Source organism: Oculina patagonica, chromosome 1 (genome assembly GCF_052425735.1).
Source record: "Oculina patagonica isolate OP01 chromosome 1, crgOcupat, whole genome shotgun sequence".
Taxonomy (NCBI): Eukaryota; Metazoa; Cnidaria; class Anthozoa; order Scleractinia; family Oculinidae; genus Oculina; species Oculina patagonica.
Window position 1 is genome coordinate 35,668,057 of NC_135758.1, and position 20,017 is coordinate 35,688,073.

The 20,017-nt window shown below is 38.8% G+C and overlaps 6 protein-coding genes and 1 pseudogene across 8 annotated transcripts in view; 2 read left to right on the forward strand and 5 right to left on the reverse strand.

Annotated features, from left to right (window-relative positions):
* The window catches only part of LOC144666885 (short transient receptor potential channel 4-like), a 92,557-nt gene extending 83,493 nt beyond the window's left edge, over positions 1–9,064 (reverse strand). Inside the window, exon 1 of the mRNA XM_078528333.1 lies at positions 8,767–9,064. The gene's annotated coding sequence lies outside the window, so the exon portion shown is untranslated. The remainder of the gene's footprint in view (positions 1–8,766) is intronic.
* LOC144666903 (short transient receptor potential channel 4-like) overlaps positions 1–20,017 on the reverse strand; it is a 37,432-nt gene that overhangs the window by 5,671 nt on the left and 11,744 nt on the right. The gene's annotated exons all lie outside the window — the stretch shown is intronic.
* Positions 2,181–4,116, reverse strand: LOC144650260 (adenosine receptor A2a-like). The gene has a single exon (XM_078509936.1). The coding sequence runs from the start codon at positions 3,985–3,987 to the stop codon at positions 3,115–3,117; it is 873 nt and encodes a 290-aa protein (XP_078366062.1). The 5' UTR covers positions 3,988–4,116; the 3' UTR covers positions 2,181–3,114.
* LOC144642660 (octopamine receptor beta-2R-like) lies at positions 6,308–7,189 on the reverse strand (annotated as a pseudogene).
* On the forward strand, positions 9,337–10,775 carry LOC144642742 (ATP-dependent DNA helicase PIF1-like). Its single transcript, XM_078501835.1, has 2 exons — positions 9,337–10,649; positions 10,759–10,775. The coding sequence occupies exons 1-2, from the start codon at positions 9,689–9,691 to the stop codon at positions 10,773–10,775; spliced, it is 978 nt and encodes a 325-aa protein (XP_078357961.1). The 5' UTR covers positions 9,337–9,688.
* On the forward strand, positions 10,718–12,706 carry LOC144666877 (uncharacterized). Its single transcript, XM_078528303.1, has 3 exons — positions 10,718–11,614; positions 11,991–12,167; positions 12,464–12,706. Exons 1-3 carry the CDS (start codon positions 10,964–10,966, stop codon positions 12,704–12,706), a joined length of 1,071 nt encoding a protein of 356 aa, XP_078384429.1. The 5' UTR covers positions 10,718–10,963.
* Positions 12,778–18,124, reverse strand: LOC144666868 (uncharacterized). 2 transcript variants are annotated; one of them, XM_078528289.1, is made up of 8 exons: positions 16,295–18,124; positions 16,056–16,151; positions 15,505–15,643; positions 15,096–15,189; positions 14,638–14,806; positions 14,138–14,282; positions 13,786–14,037; positions 12,778–13,454 (listed from the first exon to the last, which is right to left on the reverse strand). In XM_078528289.1, exons 1-8 carry the CDS (start codon positions 16,453–16,455, stop codon positions 12,975–12,977), a joined length of 1,536 nt encoding a protein of 511 aa, XP_078384415.1. In that variant the 5' UTR covers positions 16,456–18,124; the 3' UTR covers positions 12,778–12,974. The 2 variants fall into 2 exon arrangements, with proteins under 2 accessions (XP_078384415.1, XP_078384405.1); XM_078528279.1 differs by having other exon boundaries at positions 15,096–15,195.

A 20,017-nucleotide genomic window follows, 5' to 3' on the forward strand; every position in this document is an offset into this window, starting at 1 on the left:
GTTTATTTGGGATTTTTTATTGATTTCTCGTATGTATTTCAGAAAATATCGATTAAGGGTGATTTATTATTTGAATACAAAAAATCCAAATCAATAAATGTTCCTTGACAAATTATATATTCTAAATCCATTGTTTATCTCTTGTCCATGCGAAATTTGTAATTTTTTTTGATAACAATTTAGAAAAAAATAAAGAATAAAGTTTTGAAAAGACAAAAACATAATGATAAGCTAAAAAAGCTTAAAAATATACGAACTGTTGGTCAGTGTTTTTCGACTTTCAAGAATTGCTTGCCTGAATAAAGACTTCTTTCAATATATTAGTGGAAATCCATATGACTTTGACAAATTCAAATTGTGTTTGGCAGTAAATTGGTCTTTAGCTTATAGTGACAGGTGATCTTAATTTCTTCTTTTTGGGGGTCTTTTGTTCAGCATTGAGTTTGACAAATCTACCCGCGTTCAGTGTCTGGAATGATCTCCTGTTTTTCGAATTAACTTTAAATAAGCAAGAATCAACAGCGTTTTATGCAATTTGGCTTTGTAGAAAATTTTAAGCAGCTAAAACCTTTTTGACCCTTCTTCCCCATTACTTTTTAAATCTAAAAATCAGATTAAAATAACCTATCAATTTGACAGCCCGCGGGAAAGAGATTTCAAACTAAAATCTTCACCGCCATTTGGGAGAATTGTTCTCGCTTTTTGTCGAGAATGTGACTCTCTATCTAAATATTTTGTTAACTGAAAGAAAACATTTTCCCAAAGAAATCTTACATGCTTGATGCCACATCAATCGATAATCGATCGCAGCCTTCGATTTTGTTTTGACTCACAAGCAAATCGATTTATAACATAATTATAGCCCAAAAAAATAGTTATAAACGTTTTAGTAAATGTCAATAATGAAATGGCAGACTGCAAAGTAACTCAACTTAAGCTGGTCAATAAAAACCTGGAAGCTTTGGAAGTTTCCCTCCCAAGTAGTCGATTTTATGTCGTGTATTTCTGGTATAGGTTAGACGCAAAAACTATGAAATCCGTGATAAGTTCTGACCCACATCACTTCCTTGCATGGTAATGCATATTATAGGGTCATTAACTCTAACCGCGTTTTTGTCAATCTAATTTTTCTGTTAAAAAGCACAGTATGATAGTCTTTTGTGAGGGTCTGGAAGAGATTTTTCCTAGCTTACGAGCAAATCCACTACCGAGTATTAAACGTTAAACTTTTATTTAGTGTCAATACTGAAATGGTTGACTGCGAAATAAATCAACCACTTGGGCCGCGGTAAATGCCCAGAAACTTTGAAGCTAGTTTTCCACCCTAGTTGTCGATTTTAGGTGATGTATTGTCACTGAGCTAAAGTTTGTCAATATTGAAACTCGCTACTATTCTCTGCGGAATCAACAAAGTATTGTTTATACTGATCGGGGTTTGGCGAGTGAGCAAATTTACCGTAAACCTTTTTTTATAATGCGCTTTAAAACGCATTCACTAGTTATAAAGACGTTTTCACTTGTAATGTGAATGAAATACTATTAACCGCGCAAAACAAAACTTGAAGTACTCTCACAGGTGTTTCGATATGTTTTAATCAAAACTAATAAAATTGACCAAAAAATTATTTGTTTTGACAAAACAACAGTTCTCTCCCTGAAATGTGGCCACTGGATTTAAGGACCTGAATTTAAGGCATTTTTGCATTTATGTTATCTCACTCTTATCAAGAATCCTGTCTTTACATGCTTGCCAGCTAAAACGTCTTGTGAGGGTGATTACTGTACTGAAAGGCTTTAAAATACAGGATCGTTATTAATTTGATTGTTCCAGCCCTATAACTTCCGCCGTTAGGAGGACACGTTGTCTACGGCACTTCACGTTTATTTTAGGGAAAATCACGAACATTTTTACAGGAACAAAAAGACTCAGAGATGAGGAGTCTAAAAGACGCCCAATAGAATTTCTCTTCTCAATGTCCATGGCGATTAACGGAAGTTTAAATTTTAATTTGATTGATTCTTTTACATATACCATCACAACCGCTACCCATAACAGTAATCGGAAATGTTTGTTAATATTTTTCAAAGAGACTTTCGTGTAACTTGTAAATTAAAACGCTTGGGCGTATTTAAGACTTGCTAAATTAATAATAAAAGATGTTCACCAATAATGTTGAAAATGTGTTACTGCAAGACTTGAGAGGAAGCGCCATAATATAGTCTCAAACATGCGATTTTGATTATATTTCTAAAATAAATTATGTAAAATAATAATGAAGAAACCGATGTGTTTTTAATCACAGTAGCTGTTATGGTATTATTCAGTGCATTTACCATTCTATCAAAATGCATTTCTATTTAGGTGTAATCCTGATAATATGTAAAAAAAACCAACTGTCCAGACGTTTCATTTAGTTGTAATGCATGCGGCGAAGATGTTTGAACCTTTGCTTTAATAAACCTTTTTTCACACGTTCGTGGTATATATACACAACTAAGCTTATTGGCAATATATATCACCAGCTCGAAATGAATATGAAGGAACCGATTTAAACGACACGTAAACATACCGTCGTTATTTGCTTAATGAAATGAGTTTTTAGATCCTTACCAACGATGTATATACAAAAGTGATATCAGTTTGTTGAATCTTGAGCAAAAGAAATCAAATAAACCACTGTTTTTCTTGACCAGGGAACGCGGTTCATTTTTTGATCAAGGTATATTACAGAGGGCGCCTTTTAAAGCTCTTCAGTTACACCAGTGCACTGCTTTAAGAAATCGCACTGCACGCTGTAAAATAACACCTGCTATCGGCTGACTTTTATAGAAATGCTCCATGAAAGGAACATAGCCTCAGTAATATAACTTGCTCGATCTAAACATTAACGGTTTGCCGGAGCAGAAAAGAGGCAAAAAAGCCATGGCTCATTAACTGTAAACAAAATGTAGCTTTGGTAACATATAGAACTTTAAATGTAACACAACGGCAAAATGAACTGTATAACCTTATCAGCATGAAAGAGGTTATACATCACAACATGATGGCTTGGCAAATTCAGTTTTCCCTTAAAATTTATCTTCTTTATTTCATAAAAGAGGTTATCAACAGTATCACATTTCGATGGTGGGGACGCGTCCGTTTTCTCTTGCAATAAGCTTCTTTATTTCCCTCTGAATGTCCCTCTTTAAAAACGCGTAAACCAAAGGATTAACTGCGGAGTTAAGAACCAAAAGCAATGAAACGATCTGACCAGCCTTATCAGACAGTTTGCAGGAGAGCGTAATGCAGAGAACTAAACAGTTTACTACAATGTAGCAACCCAAGAAGAACAAGACTAAAGTAATTATGAAAAAAGCAGTGTTGTGCTTCCTATGTCTGCGCACGCTTGAGGCTTCGGTGGAAAATTGGTTAGATTGAACTTGTAGTTCCATCGCCGCTTCTTGGCGCGACTGTGCGCGCGCAACAACTAGGATACGAACAACGGCATAGAAGAGCAACACGCAGGATATTATGTCAAAAGCAGAGACGCCAATTAATCGTAAAAATTTCAGAGCGGTGTTGGAATTTGTGGCGTACATTCCTACCAAAAGTGACAGCGCGATTGCGAAGGCAATCAGCCATGCTGCCGAGATAACCACCCCAGGCCGTCTCTTAGTCACGCAGGTATTGTATTTAAATGGATGAACGATGGCGATGTAACGATCCAAAGTCAAAACGCAAAGATTTGTTACCGACGAGTGGAGGAAGAACCAGAAGAATGCCATGTACACCCTGAAGTTGCACGCCATTGATTTATTACAAAAATATCCTGGTGGAAAAACAGCGATTCCGACCCCAAAGTCGGCTACTGCCAAGGAAAGGACGAACCAGTTGGCCGAGGAATGCAGTCGGCAATTTTTGGCGACCAGAAAGACTACAAAGCTGTTTCCTGCTAATGTTGCGATTGAAAGTAGCCAGCCTATAGAGTTGAGTAGCTTTTCCATTTCAGTTGGACGTTTATCACTCAGCTTAGATAAGCGGCGACGTGTTGAACTGTGAGAGGGAACAAAGATCAAGAATATCCAATGCGCTTTTTCAAAGTATGATTACCAACTCTGAATATGCTTTCTACAGTTTATATTGCCGCTGTTTAATAACGTTAGCGTAAACGTGCTTTGCTGAAATGACGTTTATGCGCAAGTTTCAGTTTCCATCCTTGTCAGGACATATGACAATCAATCGCCGGATAAACGTAATAAATAATTAAACACATTGAATTGGAAAAACATAGTTATTGTCTGTTTCGCTTATAATGAATTAATTAAAGGTGAGAGTTTTAACTTCTACGTTCTGTTTATTGTAATTTTATTTATGCAATGGCGTCTCACAGAGAAAACAACCTTTTTCGCTAACGTTTTAAAGTATGATGGGAAATATTTTTTAAAAGGAATGAAAATGTCCAAACGCTTCAAGATAAACTGTATATTTATGCTCATCGGTTTATCAGTTTGTTGATAAAGCTGTTTATATAAAGCACGTTTCTTATTAGATTCTAACAAATATACCTATAGTTGTATTTACATTCTGGATAGAAAAGAGAGACAGTTAAGGTCAAACATTTTTGGTAATGCGCATGACACTAAGTCATGAACTCGAAGAGAGTTAGCTTAAAACTAATTTTCTATTTTACAAGTCGACTAGAATTGTTTATTTTTCCTTCTGCTAAATTATGAATGATATAATTATAATGAACATTTTGCGGACATGGCCGCAGGAGCATTGCCAAACTATAAGCTTCGTCATACACGTAGTTGGATCCAATTTTGCGTCCCGCTCCCCTGGTCGCGCTATTTGTCAATACCCTAAGATATCAGTAATGTTTTGAACATTCATGCAGGGAAGGAAAATATGTGGAAAAGAGTTGTTATGTTTATGTTAGAGTTTAATCATGCTTAAGGTCAAAAATGGCCTATACAATTCCAGACCCTCTTACACTTGCCCTTGAGCTGGCTTATAATAAATGGGGAAGTTAGAGCATATCTCCGGCATGTAAATATTTCATGTTGTTCTTCTCAGTCACGAATTGTCGGTGTTTCACGTTTCATCTCAGGTACGTGTTGTAAATATTTGTTTGGGAAACGCATAAACTTTGGAAGGTTCCCGCCAAGTGGATGAATAGACTCAGTATTATTAATATTGACATCTACAGCTATATTTATTAACTTTGCCACTACATTTTATTCACTTTGAATACATGCTGTTACTTTAATTTGTCATGTTGCACTAAATTGAATGTTGAATAAAATTAAATGAGAACCGGTTTAATTTGCTACCAACTAAAGAAAAATAAGTGTTTATTAAAAAATCAGTGCCGTCGTGGGCGAGGAGGTCGTGGCAGGTGGCCCAGCATCAATGATCAAAAGGCCTATTCGATTTAATAAAATTCTAAATAACTTGGTTTTGAAACCGTGATGGGGAATTAATAACATCGAGCTGCGTGGGATTTGACGAAACAGATTGTCTTACCCCGTTCTTACCTCTTTCCCCGTGGCCAAGTTTGAATTTTAGTACAAATAAACATGCCTATTTTCGTGACGTTTCAAAAATTCATCGGGGAACGTGTTATGCCATTTTTCGCTCACGTGACTTGACGGTTCTATGCTAAGGTAACCATGTTTCGTCAGGCTGCAGTAGCAAATTTTAGAATTCTTTCCCTTGATAGGAGCGGTTCTAGTTATTTGGTTGTTTTTGTTAAGTTTCTTTTAACGTTGTTTTTTTCTTTTTTTTTTTCGAGTTCCTACAGTCAATCTAAAAGACAAAGTGAGACCGATTTAAATAAAAAATAGTTAAAACCTTATATCAAAATATACCTTATATAATCTTATTAACAACGAAAATATGCTAATGAGAGACTAACGAGTTATTTATCTTCAATCAGGCAGCTTTTGCGAAGGTCTTAATCTATGGTAGAAATATATCAAATCGTGTGGAGGTTTATCGATTTTCGTGCAAACCGAGCGAAAAAAAAAGTAACAACACTTTATAGAAATGCTTCATGAAAGAGGTACATAGCCTTAGTAATTTAACTTGCTCGATATAAAAATTTAAGGTTTGCCGGAGCAGAAAAAAGGCAAAAAAGCCATATGGCTCATTAACTGTATACAAAATGTAGCTTTGGTAATATATAGTTATATGTAAAAAGGAAACTGTATAACTGTTTCGGTACGAAAGACCTTATAAGTCACAACATGATGGCTGGGCAACTTAATCAGTTTTCTCTTTAAAATTATCTTCCTTATTTCATAAAAGAGGTTATTAACAGTATCACATCTCTATGGTGTGCGCACGTCCGTTTTCTCTTGCAATAAGCTTCTTTATTTTCCACTTAATGTCGCTCTTTAAAAACGCGTAAACCAAAGGATTAACTGCAGAGTTCAGAACCAAGAGCAAAGAGACGATCTGACCAGCCTTATCAGACAGTTTGCAGGAGAACGTAATGCAGAGAACTAAACAACTTACTACTATGTAGCAACCCAAGAAGAACAAGACTAAAGTAATTATGAAGAAAGCTGTGTTGTGCTTCCTATGTCTGCGCACGTTTGAGGCTTCAGTGGAAAATTGGTTAGATTGAACTTGTATTTCTATCTATTTCTATCCAACTTCTTGGCGCGATTGTGCGTGCGCAACAGCTAGGATGCGAACAACGGCATAGAAGAGCAACACGCAGGATATTATGTCAAAGGCAGAGACGCCGATTAATCGTAAAACATTCAGAGCAGCGTTGCATGTTGTGGCGTACATTCCCACTAAAAGTGACAATGAGATAGCGAAGGCAATCAGTCATGCTGCCAAGATAACCAATCCATGCCGTCTCTTAGTCATAGAGGTATTGTATTTAAAAGGATGAACGATGGAGATGTAACGATCCCAAGTCAAGACGCAAAGATTTGTGACGGAAGAGTGAAGCAAAAACCAGAAAAATGTCATGTACACCCTGAAGTTGCATGCCATTAAGTTATTACAAACATTTCCTGGTGGAAAAACAGCGATTGCGACTCAAAAGTCGGCCACTGCCAAGGAAAGGACGAACCAGTTGGCCGAGGAATGTAGTCGGCGATTTTTGGCGACAAGAAAGACTACAAAGCTGTTTCCTGCTACTGTTGCGATTGAAAGTAGCCAGCCTATAGATCTGAGTAGTTTTTCCATTTTAGGTGGACTTCTAACACTCAGCTTAGATAAGCGGCAATCTCTTGGACTGCGAGGAGAAGAAAAATCAAGAATATCAAATGTGCTTTATCAAAGTATTATCAGGAGCTCTGCGAATGCTTTCTTCAGTTTGTATTGCCGCTGTTTAATACGTTTCCGTCAGCGAAAACGTGCTTTGCTGAGTTTCAGTTTCCAGTTCAGTTTTCATCTTTGTCAGGACAGATGACTCACAATCAATCACCCGATAAACGTAATATAATTAACCATTGAATTGGAAAAATAAAGTTATTTTCTGTTTCGCCTATAGTGAATTAAAGATGAGAGTTTGAACTTTTTAATACGTTCTGTTTATTGGAATTTTAATTTAGGCAATGGCGTCTCACAGAGAAAACGAACTTATCGCTAACGTTATAAAGTCTGGAGTATGATGGGAAATATTTTCTGAAACGAATGGAAATGTCCAAACGCTACAAGATAAACTGTTTATTTATGCCCATTGTTTATCATTTGTTGAAAAAGTTGTTTATATAATGCAAGTTTTTTATTAAATTGTCACGAATATACTTTTAGTTGAATTTTAAAGTCTGGGAAAAATGAGAGGCAAGATCAAACCTTTTTTGGTAGTTAAATTGAGACAGTAAGTCATGAGCTCGAAACCAGTAAGCTGAAAACTAATTTTCTGTTTTACAATTCCACTAGAATAAGCTTTTTTTGAGGGACTGGTCGACTAAATATTATAGCGGCTTAAACACCTTATTCTCTTTTATCCGATATTTTTTTATTACAAAAAAAAAAAAAAAAAAACATTTTGCGGACACTACTGCCGCAGGAAGATTGTCAGACTAAACTTCCTCGTCACCCCGCACGCACTTTGAATTACGTTGCGCTGTTTGTCAACTGATATGTCTGCTTAATTAAGATATCAGTCATGCAATTCCTGGTTACCAAGATAAAATAAATGAAAGAGAGAAGTCTGGCCATATAAGGGTCTGGCCATATAAAATGGCCATATATTTTCAGACCCTTTTATAATATTACGCCGGCTCTTGGGCTGGCTGATAATGAACGGGAGCATATCTCCGGCACTTATTGTAAATGTTTCATTGTGTTCTTCTCAGCACAGGCGGCCCAAGCTCACAATAAGAGGAGTTTATACAGTAATTCATATGTTAATTGTATGCAAAAACGTGACTCTCGCCTTGCACCATATGGAGGTGTTGTGTTACGGCGGGTTGCACTTATGTTTATGTAAAAGCCAAGCTCTCGATGATGAGATTTTACTCTAATTTAAAATTACCCAGAAATATGTTGCAATTTTTAAATAAAAATCAATTTTTCCTATCGCGCCGTCTTATTTGATGTAAACAGACAATTAGCCGATTTATTTGTGCGGTAAGCCTGACATGTTCGTGCGCGATAAGGCTAAGGGCTCCGCACGCGAGCGGTGTTTTGTTACATGATGACCGTTGTCCGTTGGGTCGAATGTAAATTTCAAAAATATAAGGATTTGTATTGAACGAAACGAAGGTGGTTAGCAAGCCAAATATGTTTGAAAATTTTCAATAAAAATGACTTACCTTGCCTCTACGACGCTGTTGGTGAAGTTTGCGTCCTCTCTGAGCAGATCGTTGGCGATTTAATGCCATTTTAGCCGATTTTTTTTTTCGCGCTGTCCCCTCTCTACCAAAAGAAGGAGAAGGCTGTACACTAGTTCCTAAGGAGGCATGCCTTCTGGAGCGAAAAATCCTACTTCCAAATTCTCCAGAGACCAAAAAACCTCGACAATCTTGCAGCCCGAAGGTTGCTCTTTGCATGGAATGCCACTGCTAAACAATCCGTACATTTTCCATCACACAACTCTACATTTTTCTTCTCGAAATCTAGACACACGTTCGCTCGAAGCCTGGCTTAGTAGCCAAGTCTCCACGCAAAAGTAACTCCTCCAGGGACGCCGAGGGTCCGATGTCGAGCAACAAACTACCTACCGGCCACTGTACCCTCGGAGAAATTCGACTCCGGGTCATTGTCTTAAATAGCCAATCGCAACGACGCCGGGTCGTGTTTACGTCTAAAAAAGATATAAATAAATTCTCGTCTGCACGTGCCCTTGCCCTCATGTTTCTTCAAGTTCCTAACATATGGTTTGACCTTCAACGCCTACAATTATAGTTCTGGCCTGATATTTGTTTCGGCAAAATCTGCAATGACTTTGAATAAGCAATAAACAGTTCTTCGCTGTATTAACAATGGCAGATTTCTTTTATCATTATCTTTTTGTTCATCGTGATTTTCTTCTTATCAACAAGTTTTTGTGACGTCCGAACGGTTGCCGTATATATACCATTGCGTGTAAAGGTTACAAAAACAAAACAAAAAAATTTGGGACGGATAGCTGCATTTATGTATCTGTAATCTTCTCTTTACTTAAAGTACGATATCGCACAACGGATTTCCTTTACTAGTGGATTACATTTTTCGCGAAATGTGAGTTACTGACACATGTTTACTTTAAAGTTAGCTGATTGTTTTTTTTGCATTCTTGTGGACTTCAGATGTTATCTTATCGCATTAAGAGTCGAAGTAAACTTACCTCTGTTTTTACATTTCTGTAATCATAGGATCCAGTTAAATCCTGACCAAGCTGAGATTGTTGAATTTGCAAAACAGGGGCATAATCTTTTGATTACTGGCCAGGCAGGTGTCGGGAAAAGCGAAGTAGTGAAAAGAATAATCCACAATGCAAAAGAGCAGGGTCTGAAAATAGCAGTGGTTTGTTCAAGTGGCATTGCATGCCAAGTCTATGAGAGTTCTGTTGCTTCGACTGTCCACTCGTACTACGGGCTCCAAACAGCAGATCTTCCGTGGATTCAGGTCATAGACAGAGCAGCTGAAAACTCCTTGGTCAGGGAAAGAGTGATGTCTGTGGACGTAATCATTTGGGACGAGGCTAGTATGTCGAGTCAAAGAATGTTTGAACTCGTCAATTGTTTGCACCATCAACTTGCAGACGAATTGAATTGCCAACTCCCCTTCGCAGGAAAACAACTCATTCTTGTGGGGGAGTTTTTGCAACTGCAACCCGTCCCAAACACGTTTGACGAGGGCAGTTTTATGTTTCTGTCGCCCGTTTTTGCCGCTTCGATTTCTCACCGCTTCGAGCTCACCGAGGTTATGCGCCAATCCGATGCCGAACTTTTGTTCGCTATATCTGACCTTAGAATGGGTAAATGTTCGGCAAGAACCGAAAATTTTTTGTTGGCGCTTTGCAGGGAACTGCCACCGGTTATAGCGAATAACGCCACGCATATCTTTTTTAGAAAAATCCCCGCGATGCTGTTCAACCAACGACGGATCGATGAACTTCCAGGGGAGCTGGCTGTCTTTGATGCCATCGTTGAAAATGAGATGTCCGGGAGCATGAACTGGCCAGGCCAGCGTCGCTTACAGTTGAAGCACAACTGTAAAGTGTTTGAAGTGTTTGATCAGCTTTCACAGAACGAGTCTTACCTTGCCACACCCTCTCCGGATTGTTATGACGCATGTAGAGCTTATCTAAAATCGTTGAAAAGGGGCGATTCGACACTAGCTTTTTTGCGCCAGAAAAACAACGCTATCGATTATTTGTTGAGGGCCGACCGTGAAAGTCAGTTGCACGCCTTTATCAACATCCTTTGGTACCACGCGTTTCTCATCATTAACGATCATATCGTGGAAAACGCCCACGAAATCGTTGCAAACGTTGGGCGCCAACACTTCACCGAAGCTGCCTCTCAAATGCACGTACTTTTTCAGAGTGCGGACTTTGCCAGTTATGTCTGTGCCATTTTTGATACCAGTACGCATGCAGCCACAGAAAGAGCAGTTGCAGTACAGCTTTCGACCTCGATTTATTGGAAATTCGTGCGTCATCTGGTTTCCCTTGTTAGACGGCGACGTGAAAATGACGAAATTCCATTCAGTGTGGAGGAGATGAGCAGTGTTGGAAAAGCGAAGGTTCGCCATGTGGGAGGATGGGCAGTGAGAAAGATCCTCACTCGTTACCGAAAGTATGTACAGAGAAATATGTTCTCTACCAACAGTGCAACTCAGTCCAATGTGGAAAAACAACAGAAGCTCTGCGAGTTGTTAGAAGAAAACATCATCATCCCTTACGCCAAGTTAGAGGAGGTTACCAAGTACCCCGAGACCCTCGAAGTCACTGAAGCCCGACAGTACAGAGGACGTGGCTTGCTCCACATATCAGACGAGGCGTATTTGTTTTTCATCCATCTAGAAGGAAGAAGAGTTGAGCTGTTGAACCAACAAAGATTACAGGAAGAGATGGAGAAGATGGTGGAGACAGCAATGAGAGAGTTGGCAAGAGACGGAACTATTAAAGTTAATTGGCGAAGATGCTTTGTTACAAGGGATGCCGAGGGAAACACGGTAGGTGCCTTGTCGAGATAAGTTTGTGTTTCAGGCTAACCTAGCACGAAACATGGAGTATTACATAAAGTATAAAACGCCGCTGACAAATTCACCGGGCGCTGGTACGTCTGTAGTTTCGCTTTGAGTCGAACTTTCTCGTGATTTTTACTTGCTGCTTTTAGTTTTCGTGTTCTTTGTCCATTTTATGTTAAGGGATATCGCATCCCTTCCCTTTAAACATGAAATTTCAGGAGAACTTGTACCACTATATAAGGACAGGAATTCACATGAGCGCACAGCCTATTTAAATTTAGATCGACCTTGCTAAGTTTTGACTACATAATTAACATGGCGTGTCGCTAATTCACGTTTCATCTTTTTTTTATGTTTCAAGGATCTGCTGGAGACGATGCTGGGGAACCTCTTATTCTATTATTTAAACATGGGAACCTCCCAGTTCTTGAGAGACTTTAGACGCGCACACCAAGTCAAGAAAAGCGTCGAACTGCGGAAAAGAGTGCTGCAACGTCAAGAACGCACTAAGGAAAGGACTGATAAATTGCCCTTCGAGGTAAGTGTTAACAATGACATACGATGCAAATGGAATCTGTTTTGATCGTATGCAACTTAACGTTTGCATGCAATTACGTAATATTCAGAGGAGGAGCCCAGGAGGGGGGGGGGGGAGTTGGGGTGTTTACACTAATCATAATGAATGCACCATCATTATTGCAAGTTCAAAAAGAAAATTTTAATTACTGAAATACACATAAATACATACATATAAGTGCAAACATGTCGACCTGTTATTTTGACTGGCTACTCCATCTATATAGTACTTTTTGCTGTGTTATTTGTTCTGTTTAGGAAATTGTTAAAGACAGAAGCAACAGAAAGCATGTATCACATGGTAGACTGGCTGGTTTTATTGAAAAACATAAGGATGCTGGATTGGGCCGAGCATACCTCAAGTCTAAGCTGATCTTACTGTGTGAAGCATACAACGTTCAAGTTTCTTCAAGATCTACTAAACTGGAGATTGCGAGAAAGTTGGCCGAAGCAGTCAGGTTGAACACCTACATACCATTCATTTCACCAGTCGATGACTGACAGTACAGAGTAGCTGAAAGTGTGGACTCACATGGACACATTAGGATTTGTCTCCGAATGATGAGACCATCTGAACCCAATGAGCCGTCACATGAATAATTTTGCAAATCGTAAAAAGAGGTAACAGTACAGTACTACCCTTTATGTCTTTGCACAGTTATAATGCCTGGTTTAGCGTGCAGCCACCTCCAGCATTTCAGTTATCCATTTGTAAACTTTTGGATCTTAGATTTTGTAGCAAACAATATCAGCTTACTTGAGACTGGAGCTACTTACTTTTTCCTGCATTGCTTTTTGGGCTTATTGTGGTTTGGCCCAGTCTGATTGAATTCTGTGTGGACTGCTGTTGCAGGAATGTTGGATTATCATTCTGACCATTGCAGGAACGAATTTGGCAGAAATGATTTTCAACACAGTCCTGATTGACGATAGAAGGCTTTATCACAGGATTTGGAAATTTAGTTAGTTTGATTGTAATAAGAGACTGAAAACCAAGACACATCGACTGAAGATCAAACCACAGTTTGCTTGATATAAATTCATTTCTTTTTTCTTTAGTTTGGGCATCCCACTCTACTATCAACTTGTAAAACGCATCCAGCTTCTTAAGCCTGCCATCGCTTGTGGTGTTGATGTATAACTTGTCATTAAATAAGCTTGTTATCTCGCTTGTGTGCTGCAATAGTGTTATTGCTGAATTAAGAGTACTTCCATCCTTTCCAGTGGCATTGAGATGTTCCTGGTACTTCTGCAATCAAAACAGTTCATCTCATGTGGTTATCAGAACTTATCGCAATCTATGATGAAAGAAATGTGTTAGAACACAATAGTGTTCACACTGCGAAAGCACAGAACTGAAAGCAACTGATTGGTTTTTAATAATGTTTAACTTCCTCATTTCTAATCCAAAAAGGTGTCAATATGCCATTTTTTATCGCCTCATGACAATAAGTGTTTGTCAAAGAGACACTCGATGTCAAGGTAACCTCAAGTGGTTGTCTTGAACTGCATGTTGACATTTAACACTGACTTTGGCTAACAGCTCAATCGATGGATCAGTCAATCAATTAACTACAAACCTGCATAAGAAACAGCATTTTGCAGTCCAGTACATCCTCAGCAAGATGATTTCTCATTTTAGCAGCTGAATCCAACTCAAAATGTTGTGGGGTTAAGCGCTCATGCAGGGGCAGTGAAAAGCACTCTTGATCCCAGTTGAAAGCTTGTCGGAATTGCTGCCAAGTTACTGCTTTCCGTCCCAGTTTAAGACATCTAGGCTTGCCTTGGACATTGCTCTTTTGGACATTGTTGCGGATTTTCTTTATGTTGTGCTGTACATGTAAGTTAAATATTAGCAACCTTCAGTTGATTGTTAGCTCAATAAATAATTTTAATGTTTGCTTTATTCCAAACATTGCACTTGCAACTAACCTTTGGATCCATGATGAACACCATGGGGCCTCCTGTGTAGATATTGTGTGTAACAAATTTGTCCTCAACTGGATCTTTGTCTTTGAAATGAATTTTGACAAATTGCCTGTTACAGTCAGCACCATCCATGACACACCAGTACACCCTATATACATAATAATTGAATTAAAGTTTATTAATGTATTAATGTTTAAATTACATTACTTTGTTTAGATGCTGTTGCATCTGGTTGAGTTGGACATTTTCAAAGCAGATGAGTTGCTGATTAAACCACTTTAGACATGTCTAACATATAAGTAATTTCACATTCTTATAAAGTGTAGATACTTTTCACTGTTTATTATAAAACCCACTAGATGTGGTAAATAGACTTCAATTTTGAATTTACAGTACGATTCATTAGTTTAGTTTAATTGAAGAAACATTTAATTACAGTACATGTAGGTTATCAGATGAAGAGTGCTTGCATTAGTAAATGTAACATTTGCCTGATGACTCACACAAATCCAATTTCTAGCATCTTCAGAACTCCCTCCCAGAAGAGGAAGTACAGATCACTTGGAGTACAATCTCCTGATGGGAATTGAGCAATGGGAAATCGAAACCCACAGTCACTCACAAATATGAACTGTAAGACATGTGTTGCCAATTCAGGTTCCTCAGTTTTACCTAAGAAGAAAATAGTATTGATATTTATAACGGTTGTAATGTAGAGCGTTAATTAGCTGTTAAATAAATGCAATGCCATGTTGTATTGCATTTTTTTGGTTTAAGAACAAGGTAAGAGTTTGTATAAACTTGTTTAACTTAGATAATCAGATTATATAACTTATACCACTTATACAGTTAGGATTTACATTGTTAAATCCTTTTCCAGAGGAATGTGCATTATAGTCCCTTTAAAGCTCCTGTGTAAATTTTTCCTTAACAGAGTTAACTAATTGGAAGTAATACGTACCTGAAAGACTTCTCATTAAATCGTGCCCCTCACCAAGGTCTACGAAACCAATGAGCCTGTGTTTTCCATTTTTAATGGCCATCTCCAGGTTTTCCTGTTGCTTTTCAAGTAAACAAAAATAATATACAGTGATCAGGTTACTCATTGTGCCAACAGTTAGGCTAGAGATGTTGTGTTTCAGGGCTGTCATTAAGGGATGATTTCATTTCATTTTACTTGATGTTATGGGTGATGGTTACTGTAACGAAAGAAATTGGTAACAATTTCTGCAGTTAAAGCAATAAAAGCTAATAAAGGCGATGAGTGTTTCAAATTTGAGGAAAGTCCTGTGTATTAAGTCAAGGAAGACAATGCTCCAACTCTGTGTCAGTACAAGATTATTTATTGTGATGTTATTAGTCTGGAGTACCTGGATTTTCATCTCGTCTATTGCAAATCCGCCCCAGAAATCTGCTTCCTTTAGCCCTTGTTTCTTAGCGTCATTCAAACACCACAGGAGTGTTTTGTCATTCCATCCCGATGTCTCCTCCACTCTGTTTTTATTCTGTCTGTTTGCAAAATTTAAGATAGAAAGCAGGGGAACAATGTGATATGGTTTTTGTATCTGTCATTTGATGGAATAAGTTCGTGATTGGTTGGGTTTATTAGATTTCCTCAAACTCACTTGAGTGTGTTTATCTGCACATGGACGGGGAAAATTGCCATTAATACTACTATTAATATTATTATTATTGTTGTTGTTCTTGTCGTGGTTGGTTTTTGTTTTTTTGTTGTTATCTTTAAATAAAAGACAATTGCCATGTGGAGTCTTGTTCATATGCATACATGAGTCGTTTTCAATTCCCCGGGAGCCATTTATACAGGCAAACAATGTCACGGTCCTGAGTAAATGGCATGTTATGTACAGTACGATTTAAACAATGGTGTAATTTACATTGTGGTATGCTAGGTAATCCCTACCTGATTGTTTTGTTGCTGGGAAGAATGAGGACTTCCCTAAGTGGATCTAACACACGGGGGTTCTTGCAGTACAGCTCGATACACAACCTCATAATCCTGGCAAAAGTAAAAATGTTACCTTTAGTATTGATATACATGCAACGGATTGGATTAAGTATGTAAGGCAAAGATTCGGAGCATCCTGACCTGCAGAGTACTTCATAGTAAATAAGGGTCTAAGAGTTAAACAAGAAACTTACTTCGGATGCCAGCGATAGCCATTCTTTTTTGTGCGAGCCAACTTGTTTTGCTGCTCCCAGAGACACTTCATATCCTCGGGTATGTTGTCTTTTGGTAGACTATTCCATATGGCAGACAAGTCTTCGTGATCTTCAGCTTCCATTTCAATAGCCTCTGACATAAATTTCTCACGCCAATAATTCTCTCGGTTTTCTGCATTTCTCTTTGCGTTGCGTTCCTGTGCCAGTTGTACAATAACTTCTTCCTTTGTAAGGTATCGCTTGTTGGTTGCTGGGTGAATGCTGCCCCTTTCAAGTTTTCTCTTCTTCCTCCTGTTGTCAATTAACGTGACGAAGGTGACTACAAGTCACGCAACAGTTCCCAGAGGAAGTCAGAACTTGACATGAGGATGAAAATGCTCTGATTTCTGAGGTTTTTGACTCGGTTGTCCGTAGATCTTGGAAAGACCCGCTTTCGTGTGGGAGTAAAGCTACCACAGCCTCGTCCTCTGCAAGACTTATTCCTTGGCATATGGTAGAGTGTTCTAAGAATGCTAAAATTGTGTGTACCTGGTCCTTCAGAGGACGATTATGCAGGTCAACGATCTTGATGTCCTTCCCGATGTCGATCTCACACCCATGAGATGAAATCGTGTAAGAACGCTCACTGGAATCGGATATGTTAATTGAAAGTTCCGTGGTCACTCGTTGCTTTTTAAAAGTCCACTTTTCGTGACGAACGAAGCTGATCTTGTTAGGGCGATCCGTAATTTGTATCCAACTATCGGGTAGTTTTATTTCCTGATCGCAGCACAGTTCGAGGGAACCTTCAAATGAATTCTCAGGATTGATGGCCTTTCGTTTAAGATTTAGGTAAAAGGATCGTCGTTGCCCTCGTGGACCTCTTTTCACAAGTTTAACTTTGTCACCCCACATTTCTTTAACAAGAAGCCCCAAATGCTTGTTATTCAAGGGGTTAACGTTCTCTTTCACTGTTATTGAATCCTCGATCAAATCCGGTACGGCCAGCAGAGCATTCTCAGCGATTTCGTACCTAAACAGTAACCTAATAATCAACGAAGAAAAGTGATTTATATTATTTAGGTGCACATTACACACGGATCGGGTACAGCTTGTTAACTTCAGCGATGAACATCACCATAGTAAATTTAACTTACCACGTTTTCCAGCTCAACGTGTTTGGGATCGTTTTTATTTGAACCTCACTGTCTCGGCCGCCGAAAGTTCTTTTCTGTGGTGTAGACAACATGTTCATAGCAAACGGAACTCACAAGAAGGTAGCGTGATCCAGACGACCGTTCACAATTTTTATATTTTAAAAGAGACGTAAACACGACCCGGCGTCGTTGCGATTGGCTATTTAAGACAATGACCCGGAGTCGAATTTCTCCGAGGGTACAGTGGCCGGTAGGTAGTTTGTTGCTCGACATCGGACCCTCGGCGTCCCTGGAGGAGTTACTTTTGCGTGGAGACTTGGCTACTAAGCCAGGCTTCGAGCGAACGTGTGTCTTCAAACGGTTAGTCACGGCGGTTGGGAAATTCAGACGGCTAGATTTCGAGAAGAAAAATGTAGAGTTGTGTGATGGAAAATGTACGGATTGTTTAGCAGTGGCATTCCATGCAAAGAGCAACCTTCGGGCTGCAAGATTGTCGAGGTTTTTTGGTCTCTGGAGAATTTGGAAGTAGGATTTTTCGCTCCAGAAGGCATGCCTCCTTAGGAACTAGTGTACAGCCTTCTCCTTCTTTTGGTAGAGAGGGGACAGCGCGAAAAAAAAAAATCGGCTAAAATGGCATTAAATCGCCAACGAACTGCCCAGGGAGGACGCAAACTTCACCAACAGTGTCGTAGAGGCAAGGTAAGTCATTTCTTTTTGAAAATTTTTTCAATATATTTGGCTTGCTAACCACCTTCATTTCGTTCCATACAAATCCTTATATTTTTGAAATTTAAATTCGACTCAACGGTCATCATGTAACAAAACACCGCTCGCGTGCGGAATCCTTATATTTAGAAATTTACACTGCACACAACTGTCTTACTGTCATCATGTAACAAAACACCGCTCGCGTGCGGAGCTCTCAACCTTATCGCGCACAGACATGTCAGGCATACCGCACAAATAAATCGGCTAATTGGCTTCAAAAATCGCCAAAACACCACGAATCGAGAAAAAACACATCAAATAAGACGGCGCGATAGGAAAAATTGATTTTTATTTAAAAACTGCAACATATATCTGGCTAATTTTACATTAGGGTAAAATCACATCATCGAGATCATAAGTGCAACCCGCCGTAACACAACACCTCCATATGGTGCAAGGCGAGAGTCACGTTTTTGCATACAATTAACATATGAATTACTGTATAAACTCCTCTTATTGTGAGCTTGGGCCGCCTGTGGAAGCACCGACAATCTGTCACTGAGAACACAGGCGGCCCAAGCTCACAATAAGAGGAGTTTATACAGTAATTCATATGTTAATTGTATGCAAAAACGTGACTCTCGCCTTGCACCATATGGAGGTGTTGTGTTACGGCGGGTTGCACTTATGATCTCGATGATGTGATTTTACCCTAATGTAAAATTAGCCAGATATATGTTGCAGTTTTTAAATAAAAATCAATTTTTCCTATCGCGCCGTCTTATTTGATGTGTTTTTTCTCGATTCGTGGTGTTTTGGCGATTTTTGAAGCCAATTAGCCGATTTATTTGTGCGGTATGCCTGACATGTCTGTGCGCGATAAGGTTGAGAGCTCCGCACGCGAGCGGTGTTTTGTTACATGATGACAGTAAGACAGTTGTGTGCAGTGTAAATTTCTAAATATAAGGATTCCGCACGCGAGCGGTGTTTTGTTACATGATGACCGTTGAGTTGAATTTAAATTTCAAAAATATAAGGATTTGTATGGAACGAAATGAAGGTGGTTAGCAAGCCAAATATATTGAAAAAATGTTCAAAAAGAAATGACTTACCTTGCCTCTACGACACTGTTGGTGAAGTTTGCGTCCTCCCTGGGCAGTTCGTTGGCGATTTAATGCCATTTTAGCCGATCGCCAACGATCTGCTCAGGGAGGACGCAAACTTCACCAACAGCGTCGTAGAGGCAAGGTAAGTCATTTTTATTGAAAAATTTTCAAACATATTTGGCTTGCTAACCACCTTCGTTTCGTTCAATACAAATCCTTATATTTTTGAAATTTACATTCGACCCAACGGACAACGGTCATCATGTAACAAAACACCGCTCGCGTGCGGAGCCCTTAGCCTTATCGCGCACGAACATGTCAGGCTTACCGCACAAATAAATCGGCTAATTGTCTGTTTACATCAAATAAGACGGCGCGATAGGAAAAATTGATTTTTATTTAAAAATTGCAACATATTTCTGGGTAATTTTAAATTAGAGTAAAATCTCATCATCGAGAGCTTGGCTTTTACATAAACATAAGTGCAACCCGCCGTAACACAACACCTCCATATGGTGCAAGGCGAGAGTCACGTTTTTGCATACAATTAACATATGAATTACTGTATAAACTCCTCTTATTGTGAGCTTGGGCCGCCTGTGGTGCTTCACGTTTAATTTCATCTCGCGAAATTGCTGTAAATATTTGTTTGGGAAACGTCCAAACTTCGGAAGATTCCCGCCCAAGTGGGTGAATCGACTCAATATCATTAATATTGACAACTACTTTTTTAAAGTTTTGCTATTACATTG